This window comes from Salvia miltiorrhiza, chromosome 5 (genome assembly GCF_028751815.1).
Source record: "Salvia miltiorrhiza cultivar Shanhuang (shh) chromosome 5, IMPLAD_Smil_shh, whole genome shotgun sequence".
Lineage (NCBI taxonomy): Eukaryota > Viridiplantae > Streptophyta > Magnoliopsida > Lamiales > Lamiaceae > Salvia > Salvia miltiorrhiza.
Window position 1 is genome coordinate 45,155,451 of NC_080391.1, and position 12,185 is coordinate 45,167,635.

Below are 12,185 nucleotides of genomic sequence, written 5' to 3' on the forward strand. Positions count from 1 at the left end.
GAATTTCGAGTTACGATATAAAGTTCTAAAAAAGTCTACTAGGATGTGACAATTTCAATCCATTTACTTGCGTTTGAGTTAACATTTAGCGATTGCAATTATTTAAAAATAAGTGCTTCATCAAAAGTAATATTAGAACAGCTAATCCATACAACTATCATACCATGATTTTTATTTTATTTTTCGGATAGAACTATGAGGCAAAAAATTGTTAAGAAAAGTGGCTATTTAGAATTATCATACCATCTTAGATATTAAACTTGATAATAAAAAATAAAAATAAAAAAAAAAAGAGAGAGAGAAAAAATAAAACAAACGAAGAAAATATAATAGGAGAAAAACAGTAAGATTCTATAACAAATTAGAGATGACAAGAAAATGTTACCAATCGGGACACAGGGCTTATTCCCCAAAGGTAAGTATTCGGATAATTAATCACTTATATTTAAATAGGCAGCTAATTTCCCAATTAACTAACTAATGCCCATAAGTAAAAAAAATATTGTTCCGAACCTTCTCTCTCTACAACTCAAAACATGGTAGCTAAATAAGATTAAATTTGCATTCTTCAAAACAACTATATTTGTTTGGTCATATAATATTTCATCACCCGGAAGACCTCTTGCTCCCTTTCTTCCTTCCCTTGACCTCTTTCTCTAAGTTCCTAATCCTCCGGCTAAGCGCCGATGACGGCGTTCGGAACTTTCGATTTACTGGCTTCGACATTTCATCAGCAGGTGGTGATGAAGATTCCTCTGGTGGTGATAAAGACTGTTCTGTTGGTGGTGGTAAAGATTGCAGATGCTTCTGGGCAGCTGCGTACTTCTTCAGCGACTCCATGAACGAGAGGGCGGGTTTCTGATTAGTCGATGGTGGTGGTGGTGGAATATTCGGTATTCCCAACATCTTCTTCACCTCAGGCTTCTTTATCGCTGCAAACTCGAAGGGCATTCGAAAAAGATTAAGAAAGTGAAAGAAATTGATTTTTTAAAGGTCGCAAATTTGTAAAATCCATAATTATATGAAAGGAATTTAAAGAATTCTTGTCAAATGAAAATGAAAATCATTCGACAAGAATCACAGAGAACTGGTATGAGCACTTCTCAATTATACATAAACAGGACTCACCCAATCCGTAGGCGAGGGAGTACAGGTTCGAGGTAATCCAATAACAGAATATAGCCTAGAGAGAGAGAAAGAGAGACAATGAGGAAGAGCAAGTAAGCAAGCGGTAAAGACACGACAGTAACTCGACAATATATATCATCTAAGCATGGAAAAGGATTACTTTTTCTGGGAAGAAAATCATGATTTTGCTTACTGATCTGATATAAGTTTAAAGTTTGCATAATGATTCTAATCTACGGTATCTACCTCAGTGTATGAACCACTTCTCGTATTATTAAATTAAAAGACCAAGAAAGGGAAAGAATGAGCATCCAGTTAATTAGAAGGCACGGTTATCACAACTGTTTTGAGGTCATGGAGACAATTATATGATGATGTCTTTCTATGTGCCAATTTCATAATGAGGGTATATAATAAGTACAACAAATTATCATTGCGAGTATGAGCAGTAAAAATGGAATAGTTGAAGTAGATATAGGGCGTGATTTATTTATTTTTCCAGTAACTTGGAAACTGAAGTTCAGCAGAAGTATAATGCAATACCACGTACCTTTGAGAACTCAGCAGTAAGAGGGACTGTCAATACTGCAAAGACTCTACAGACGTTCTTGATGGTATTGGCAGCTGGATTGCCTTCCATACCTTCTTGAGCGTTGCACTAAAAAGGGATTATTAATCAAATTAAACAAGTCCTAGTTGTGGACCGAGAAGTAAGATCTGAGAGCAAAAAGGAAGTCTCATTAAACAACATAGGATCCCATAATAACCCTGATCGATAAAAAGGAGATAACAACATGCATGCTGACTATGTCCAACAGCAAGAAAACCCCAGCAATGATTGGGGAGTCGCAAGAAACATCATACACAGTGAAAAATGAATAAATGGATATTAAATTACTAATAGCCTCGCTAAAATTTTCATGGTTTATTAAATAATTTGTATAATGAATAAGACAACAATTATTTGTTAAATGAGTTAGGGCCCATATAAACCACAAATTAGAAACTGACAAAAACATAATATCAAAGAAACTAATGACATGAATACGTACACAATTTGTAGTCTACACTGTAGTTAACATCTTCAAGTGCTTCATTACCATGGCATATAATTTGAAAAGTGCATAAGAGCATTAATTGTGCATCCTAGTCTTAGAAAACTTCACATCAGACATTGATTTGGGCATATATATTTATCAACATTTATAATAGCCTCTTGCAACTTCCCATGTAAATGGATTAACTTTTCATCACATATGACGTACCACTAAAATTTCTTAGATGTAATCATGTGTTATCTTGAGTAAAAGGAAATGGTACGTATACAAAAACAATCAACATGTTAAAGCTTTTTCTAGAACTAATGAAATATTCGATATATTACTCCAGGAATTATTCAATTACAAGTAAATTCTAACCCCTAAACAACATAACGTTTGGAATTCCAATAATATAACTGTGACAAGATACATGGTGCTTCAATCATGATAAGAAAGCACTCTAACAAAACACCAGCACAGCAACAGATAAAACTGAAATTAATATCACTCCATATTGTCAAGTAGAATGATTCGGACATTTTTTTTTTCCGTGGCCTAAAAGAATATACATGTATTGATAGATATCAAGAAACAAAGATACAGTTAAAGTGACTGACCTCCACCGTTATCCAAAATGTCAGTGCTGTCAAAACTGGCAAAATATACATTGCATCCGGAGTGGTCAAATCAGTAAACCAGAATGCTCCTCCCTGCTTGAACGATTGAACCTTCTCTGCCATGTTGGTGATCTGTGATGAAATCACGAGGCAATAGTGTCAAATGGCTTAAAAGTGAAAACACTGAGGGATAAACGCAAATGTACGGGGAGCTTAAGGAATCATCTAGAAGAGTTAAACGAAATGTGATCTTACAGCTAAGAAGAAACAGAGGAAGACAGGTCCGACAATTAGAATTCCCTTTAAAGGGGTGAACGGTGTAACACCATATCTGTAACAGAAAGATGCAACTAATGTCTGTGAATGGCAAATTCTTAATCCAAGTATTTTAATTGAGAAATAAATACAAATAGTATTAGTGATTATCATCATAACAACAACAACAACAACAACAACAACAACAACAACAATAACAATAATAATTAATTATTGGGCTTCATAGCTCTTGTCAAATTAGGAGTCCTTTTCATCTCCTTAGAAGAAGATCGTCTAGGAATTTATTGCTTTGGAAAACAGTGTCTACTGCACTTGGACAGAAGGATCTAGATTCTTCTGATTGTTCTACCAATCTTGTTCAGTCATCATTCCTTTTGCATTTATAATATGGCTAGTGTAGTTTACGGCCCGAACTTTGGAGTATTTTTCAAATACAACCTAAACTTTCGTTTATTTTCCAAAAACCTAACTTTGCATAAAGCTTCAATTTTGGCTCACGACTGATAATCCTGCGTTGGAAAGCTGAAGGCTAGCAGGATTCTCGCACGGCATATACAAAAAATGAGTGCATTTACATTGACTGAAATGGAAGAGTGCAATTATGAAGCCAATTTAGTTTCCATCGCATTTATTGTATAGTCCAAGCAAGAATCCGGCGAGTTGATTTAGATGTCCAATGCCGGTGGCAGGTCAAATTGAAACTTTCTTCAAAGTTTGAAGTTTTTAAGAAATAAACAAAAAAATCAGGTCATTTTGAATAGACTCTAAAGTTCGGGCCTTAAACTATACTTAACCCCTAATAAGATTCGATTTAGTTATCATTCAATCTAACATAATCTTATTACACCAGTTTACCTTTGCAGCCTTGTAACTATACCATTTGTTTGTCAACGTTGGTCATTACTTCACCTTCACGTTGTTATACTGGAGAACTTTTTGATGTTTCCAAAAGATTTTTCTTAAAAACAACTAAACAAGTAATAGGAAGGCATGCTATAATACCGACATGTCTGCAGACAATTGCATGCATATCTTATAAGTAGAGGGAACTAGATAGAAGCTCTGCATTCTAGCAGGTGGATCTAAAGAGTGTATATGGTCTAATGCAACTATGGGGTATTTGTGTCCTTTTTGGCCTTTTGAAGGCGGAAATAAGTGCAATGAAGACTTACAAAATCGCTCTTCCTGCTTTATAAATTAAATAATTAATATGGAAAAGTTGGACAACCCAAAAGAGAAAATGAAATAAATTAAATAAAAGTAAAAAGTTGATAAATCTTAATTAGAAAAAAGAAAAGCTCCATACTCATTAAATATTTTTCTCATTTTTGCCTGACCTTCAAGCACAGCAGCAGGACTCATATCCTGGAAACAACCAATGAGCATTTGTCAAGTGTAAAGCAATTAAATCAAGTAGACGTGAAACCATATGAAGCAACAGAAATGGGTTTACACACATTCCAGCAATCAAGAAGAATTCACGATGCACATACCCTACTCCTCATTTCTTCCTGAATCTTCTCCAACTCGGGCCTTATAAGCTGCATAGTAAGACATAATTTTGGCATCAGAGAAAGAGGCAGGCACTATTCACGACGTACATGGAGTTAAAGGTGATAATCACAGGGATTTGACAGAAGAAGAAAGAGAAACAAAACTAGGGAATGGAGGGGGCTTACAGGAAACAAATGCATCGCAGAACTCAGAGAAGGGGAGGAAAAGGGCCCAGGAAAATTAATATGTTTTATTATAGAAATATTAAATAAGATAAAATTTCTTTTTTTTAGTTTGAAACAAAAGTCTCTAAAAGAAAGTATGCTACAACTTCCTCCAACAATGCATTTACTTCTCAAATAAGAAACATAATATCAAAGTGTACAAGGGAAAACAATCTTTCAAATAATTAAGCCGATAAATGGCATACTTCAATTTGTTTATGAATACTAAGATGTGCAGGCTTAACAAATTTTTTCACAGGTGATGCAGAGAAAAGCTGTCAAGTAATTTGAGATTACACATTGGTTCGATGCTGCCCCAAGCATCAAATATTTAAATTCTATGCAGGAAACTGAGGCACCAATTGGAAACAATGTGAAATAGAAATAACATGGGCATTGGCAAATGATATTTCTATTTGTATCAAATGAAACATGGAATTAGCCATAAGTCTTTCTAGACAAGAAAAGAAAAGAAACTAGCATCAATAGCAGAGAAATTGAAATATATATATATATATATATGGAGAAGATCAAATGAGAATGGAGGATGATTGCATAAGCCAGTATATATGTTGCATAAGCTGCTTGTAATGACTGCATAACGAAATTCAATTAATTAGATAAAATTTTCGCTCCCTCCAGGATTCAAACTCCGGTAAAAATTTTGTCCAGTATTATACTACAACTTATGCAGCACTATATATTGGCTTATACAATCATTCTCATTTCTCACGAAAGATATCATTCTCAGTATATATATATATATATATATATATATATATATATATAGGGGAGGACTAAAATAAATATATTTCTTAAAATATAAAATAAGAATCATTTTCAACCATTATATCATCAAGATCTACGATTGATTTTGATTTATCATCCTGTTGGATGAATTCATGATCCTGAGTTCGAATCTCAAAGGTAGCAAAAATTTATTTTTTACAATTCATACCTTTATACAACGAATTCATACGTGTTCTACATAAAATTCATACATTTTTCATAGTTATTATTTCTTATTTTAATAGGTGCTCTCACGGTAGCCCTCCCCTATATATACATATATATATATATATATATAGGGAGTGGTTCAATTGAGAAGCTCAAATGTGTTGAGAAGTTGAGAAGCAATGTAATAGATGAACATGTTAGTACATTTTGATGAACATGGTAATTAGACCCTAGATCAATAAATTCTTTGAACATACCAAATATAACTGACGAACATACGAATCTATTTAATTTGTTAAAAAATACGTCACCGCCAAGGATCGAACCCTAGATCAAACTCGTGTTCATAAAAACTAATTGGCATGTTCATCTATTAGATTGCTTCTCAACTTCTCAACACATTTGAGCTTCTCAATATAACCTAACCCTATATATATATATATATATATATATATTGAAAACGACAAATATTTAAAGAAGTGAGAAACAATCTCATCCATTGATCACGATCCATCAAACGGTCCACAATTAAGAATAAATCTCATGTCCAGATTTTGATGAACATGTCAGTAATTTTTTATGAACGGATGTATTTGTTGAAAATATGTATTTGTTTAAAATTTTGCACTCAAGAATTCGATCATATATTTGTGACACCTAGGAACTAATCACAGTCGTTGATTTGGATGGATCTAACGGTTTGTTCAACAGTAAGACATGAACATCGTTGTTCGTGTGCTTTTGTTCATGTATTTTATGTATTTTGTTCATAGTTCGTCATGAACAATTGAACATCGTTTTTCATGTGTTTTTTGTTCATGTATTTTATGTATTTGTTCATAATTTTTCGTTCTCACAGTATCCTAACCATATGCTTCACCTTTTCTCTAATTTCTTTCTATTTCCCTTATCCTCTTTTGCATGTCAAGATTTACTTCATTTTCAATTAGCTCAAAGTCTTCTTTGGCTTCTTCCAAAGATATTCTATCAACATCTCTGTCTTCTAGATCTTTCTATGGGGCATAAAGGGGAAAGATGTTACGATATCCCATATCGGTTCCACATGAAAGTGTGGAATGGTATATAAGAGGGGGTCAACCCTTTACCCTTGACCATGGTTTTAGGTTAAGTTAGGGCTCCCTAACTTATACTCCCTCCGTCCGCGATATCATTTCCACGTTGTGGACGGTGTGGGTTTTAATAAAAGTGGTGGATAGTAGTAGATTAGTGAGTGGAGTTTGGGCCCCACAATAAAGGTGGAAATATAAGGTTAAGAGAATAAAGTGTTATATAGACCCTACAACTATAAAGGGAAGTGGAAATGATATAGTGGACGGAGGGAGTATGTCTAACAATTTTCCATCCCCCATTGACTTAACCCAAAACCATGGTCAAGGGTAAAGGGTTGACCCCCTCTTATATACCATTCCACACTTTCATGTGGAAACGATGTGGGATATCGTAACGAAAGATGACAATTTACTAAAAATAGCATAATCAGCAAAGTTGTCATGTATAGATATACAGACATTCAAGTTTAGCTATTTGCTCGACTAGACATATGGTTCCTGGGCAATAAAACAACAAAACATAGAGGAAACAAGTATGCAATTAGGAAATCCACCTTCAAGCCAAAAATCACAATCAAATGGCAACAAAAACCCATAGAAACGGCGAAAAAACATGTTAGAACTTACTGTGAATTTTGAAGTAGCTTTAATTTGATGTATTGTAAGAGGAAGTTGAAGCGTACGAATCAAAACAGTTGTCAAAACAATCGCAGCCCACCTAAACAGAACCAATTTCAGAATATAACTCTCCAGTCTTTAAGAATCATAACAAGAACATAAGTACATAAGCAAGTGCATTTAATTCCACAATCGAATATATGTAATAAAGCGAAACCATCTACACGTAAAATCATCCTCACCAATTCAGCCCTGTAAAAGTGTGCACATAATCAATGATGTATTGTAGTGCAGCCACCGGAAAGAACGAGTCCGCAGCTGCAGCCGCCACCTCACCCGCCACCGGGGCAGTCGCCTGTGCCACCTGTGCAGCCGTCTCTCCCAACACATCCGCCATGTCAGTCATTATCCCAATCTTGTCATCGGCCATGTCAGTCATTAACTCAATATTGTCAGCACCCGGCCCTTCTTTAAGAGACGACATTTTCCTCACAGAAGCCGGCGCGAAAGCAGCTGGAATCGCAAATCTCCGATCTTGGAACAGCCTCGACCCACAAAAACCTCCTACATTTGCCCCGGCCCCGAACGGGCTGCGCCGCCGCGGAATATCAGGGATCCCACTGCCCGTGTAAATGGGGTTATGACGGGGTAAATTTTCGCGGTCGCCATCGTCACGATCGATATGCGAAAATGGAACGGCGACTCGTTGCTGTTGATAGAGAATTTTAGCGCGTGAGGTAACGCTCCGTCTGAAAGCCATTAATCTGCGATCAAAACAGTAACTATAAGAGGGCAAATAAAAAAGGCTTGTTTTTTAATCTTCACATAAATCTTGCAAAAGGGTTGCAGATTTCAGATATTGGAAAAGAATTAATGGGATTTGAGTTGATGATTGAACACTTACGCGTCCTGTGTGGATTCAATTGAAGGAAAAAGATCTCCAGACAACAAGGGTTTAGCGGGTTAGGGGTTTTTGAGGTGCTGTTGTTGCTGGTGACAGAGAAGGTGTTGCAGCTTCAGATATTCCGAGCTGTACTCGGTCTTCTGCTAACACGATTTAAGATCAAAATAGGGGGATTTCGAATTTGCATTATTTTAATATTCTTTCTGCAATTTTTATACTCTGTGCAATGCACGGAATCATAAAATTAAGCGATATTTTTAATAAATAAATATAAATATTAAATATAATTTTTTATATATATAATGTTATGTCAAATTTTAGCAAAAAAATACTTATATTTACACTCATTTTATTTTCTTGATTATAATATATAATCAAATACTATGTTGTCTATTTTATCATACTCCCTCCGTCTCACAAAAACATAAACAAAGAGAAATGCACGGGTTTTAAGAAATGTTAGTTGAGAGTCAAAGTAAGTGGAAAATGGGTCCCACTTTAAAAGATATTGTGAGAGTAATGAATTAATTAAGGAAAAGTAGTGGTGGGCCATGATGTACTAAAATGGAAAGGTTCATGTTTTTGTGAGACACCCCAAAATGAAAAAACGTTCATGTTTTAGTGAAACGGAGTATTTTAGTATATGATCATTATTTTCAACAACTAAAATTGAAAAATATGCTTATAATACTACCTAAATATTTGTTGATAATAATGCACCACAATATTTTATTAAAATTTTTAATTTAGACAATTTTTGTTCATAAATATGCCAACACATAATTATGATGCATAAATTCTTTGTTTTTATACAAAAGATAATTTATCATTATGTATTTATATGCACATGTTTTTATACAAAAGATAATTTATTATTATGTATTTATACGCACATATATATTGGTTAAGTTTAAGGTTAATATAATAAACAGCACATGTTTTATTAAGTTTGTATAATAAAAATATAAAAATAAAGAGGAAAGAAGATAGAGAAAAAATATGTATTTACTTTAAAACTTTAAATACGCATAACTTATTTGTTTCAATTTTATATTTGATTATTTTTATATCAAACTAAACATTTTGTCGTGATATGTCAGTTAAGATGCATATTAAATATTTTTAATAATTCAAAAAATGTATACTTCCTTCATCTATAATTTCGTTTCCATTTTGTGGACGACACGGATTTTAAGAAAATAGTGAATAGTATTTGATAATGGATATTATTGTGAGTGAAATTTTGGTCTTATTATTATTGTGAGTAGAGTTTGTATATCATATTGTTATAAATAAAAATGAAAATGATATTGTGAATGGATCAAAATAGCAAATATAAAAATGATATCGTGGACGAAGGGAGTATATTTTTTCAATAATCAAATTTGGCTAATTTTAAAAATATCTATCTCATCTATTCTATTTTTCCTTTCCATTATCTCATTTTTTTCTCATTTCGTGGAATGCTAAAATGATGATTCCTTTTATTCTTTCCTCTAGCTCTTTCTCTCTCCTGTCTTCTTAACTTTTAAAATAATCGTCTTTAGTTCCAACGGGACACCAAGCGGTGAGACCTCTTATGTTTGAACAGTGTGGCCCCGGGTTCAAACCCCACTGCCCCCTCCCCAACTCCCCCAAGTCAAAAAAAAAAAATCGTCTTTAATTATGCTATAATTGCAAAAATACCATGACCCGACTTTCCATTAATTGTGGCTCGACTGCCACTTCTGCGGCGCTCAACAACAGAGAATGGATCGGAGATATAAAAGGGTTCATCAACCGCCTCAACTGTCACACATCTCTGCTTCTCAATTCTCGTGTGTATTTGGAGTTAGCCCAAATGAGAAAATTCTCCACCTTCACTTTACATTAAAGGCTTCAAAAGGTTGAGCGACTTGTTCAGTGTTGAAGTTGGATCTTTTACTCTGCTCAGTAACTTTAGCACTTCACTAATTGCGGCTGCTTACTTTTGCCGAGTTCTGCATAAGCGTACAACAAAATCAAACACTGAGCACAACTTTTTTCTGCTGCAAATAGTCAATCAGGAGATAGTAAGTATGCTTTCATAAACGGGATGGAGATCCTCTGCGTCTTTCTTACTTCAGAGGAGATCATTGGGCACAGGTGGTAGGCCAGAAGTCTCTGGTATACATTGAAAATAGCGCACAACGTAAATATGAAACACGATTCAGGTTTCATTTTCTTTGGAATTCGATGATAAAGCCAAGGAAAATGAGATTAAATGGTCATACCTGGAGAACACCAGTGGATGTGGGCCGACTTAGGACTCCATGGTGTAGATGAAATGATTATGGATACTAATATTTCCACACAGCAGGATGATGAGTATGGCATCCTAGCGAGTGTAGAGATTATGTGGTGTGTTGGGAATTAAAGACGCCAATAATTTCGCCCGGGATCTAGTGTGACGCAATATTTTGGATATCGATCGATATGAAACGAGAAGAAAAATGACACCGATATTTTTAACGTGGTTCGGCCAAACTGCCTACGTCCACGGACCCACACCAATATATTAGAGAATCTCAAAAGGAGGAGTACAACAAAAATACCACACTGTATTTTGTATCTGCCTACACAGAGGCTATCTCTCAACTCACTTTTATCACTCGTGTATAACTTCCACTCAGAAGCTATCCTCACACAAAATTTCTCTCTCTCTAATATCACACCCTTCTCTGGTGTTGTTCTGGGGGTAATTCTAATGCTGCTGCCATGCCTTCTATTTATAGGCAAAATGAGGGTGGTTGGTGGCAGCGCCATTTTTGAACATAACACAGATGTTTGGTGGCTGCCCTTTTTTGACTAGCCACCATATTTGACTAACAATCTCCCACTTGAAGACTGATTTCAATCTGTCTTCACACCTCGATTAATGCAGCAGCCTTTCTGTCTTAACTGTAAAGACATAACCGGTAGTGCTTCTCCTGCGATCTACCGCATCGGCAAAATCTACATCTACAAAACCTTGTAGTGCTACATCACCTCGTTGAAAGCACAAGCATCTATCAGTAGATCCACGTAGATATCTCAATATCCACCTTACTGCTTCCCAATGCTGCTTTCCTGGATTTGCCATAATTCTGCTCACAACTCCCACTGCATGAGCAATATCTGGTCTAGTACAGACCATGGCATACATCAGACTTCCAACGGCTGAGGCGTAAGGAATTTTAGCCATGAAGTCTCTTTCCTCCTTTGTCTTTTGAGAGTGCTCTTTGCATAGGTGGAAATGGTTAGCTAACGCTGAGCTAACCGGCTTAGCACTGCTCATGTTGAATCTTTGCAAGATTCGATCAACGTATTTGGCCTGAGACAACTGCAAAACACCTTTTTGCTTGTCTCTGTAAATTCTCATCCCGAGAATTCGCTTTGCTTCTCCTAAATTCTCCCCTCAAACCAAGGACCACATCATGTCCTCCCTCGAACGACAATCCGTACATCTTGCACCGCCGTTACCACTCAACGGGACTCGCTGCCTGACCACAGTATCAGGAAGACTTTCGATACAAGGAACCACCGGATTCAATCGTGAGTTCACTGGGGGTACACCTTCGTATATCTTGCACCGCCGTTACCACGCAACGGGACTCGCTGCCTGACCACACTATCAGGAAGACTTTCGATACAAGGAACCTGAGGTCGAGATGACCTCCTAGGAATAGGAGTTAGAGCTGGAACTGGAGACTGTGGTGGATCAGCCTCAGAGTTGGGCTCCTCCGTCTGCAAACTTTCATCTGTTTGCTTCGATGTACTGCACTCTGCAGTATCATCTGGATCAACATATGTTGGATCCTCCGTTGTTGTGTCGGTGAACTGCACTGCATTCATGTCCT

The 12,185-nt window shown here is 35.8% G+C and overlaps 1 protein-coding gene across 1 annotated transcript; it reads right to left on the reverse strand.

The window, feature by feature from the left end:
* Nucleotides 1-327: 327 nt before the first annotated feature.
* On the reverse strand, nucleotides 328-8,508 carry LOC131024498 (mitochondrial inner membrane protein OXA1-like). The gene is made up of 10 exons (XM_057954003.1): nucleotides 8,329-8,508; nucleotides 7,667-8,188; nucleotides 7,434-7,524; nucleotides 4,555-4,602; nucleotides 4,368-4,426; nucleotides 3,041-3,116; nucleotides 2,786-2,917; nucleotides 1,679-1,786; nucleotides 1,129-1,183; nucleotides 328-932 (listed from the first exon to the last, which is right to left on the reverse strand). The coding sequence occupies exons 2-10, from the start codon at nucleotides 8,182-8,184 to the stop codon at nucleotides 607-609; spliced, it is 1,413 nt and encodes a 470-aa protein (XP_057809986.1). The 5' UTR covers nucleotides 8,185-8,188; nucleotides 8,329-8,508; the 3' UTR covers nucleotides 328-606.
* Nucleotides 8,509-12,185: the final 3,677 nt, after the last annotated feature.

Coding starts and splice junctions, on each gene's coding strand:
- LOC131024498 (XM_057954003.1), bottom strand. CDS start 8,184: ATGGCTTTCAGACGGAGCGTTACCTCACGCGCTAAAATTCTCTATCAA. Junction 3,117..4,367: donor ATGAGAAAAATATTTAATGA/GTATGGAGCTTT, acceptor TTTCTGTTACAG/ATATGGTGTTACACCGTTCA. Junction 933..1,128: donor CTCCCTCGCCTACGGATTGG/GTGAGTCCTGTT, acceptor TCGAGTTTGCAG/CGATAAAGAAGCCTGAGGTG.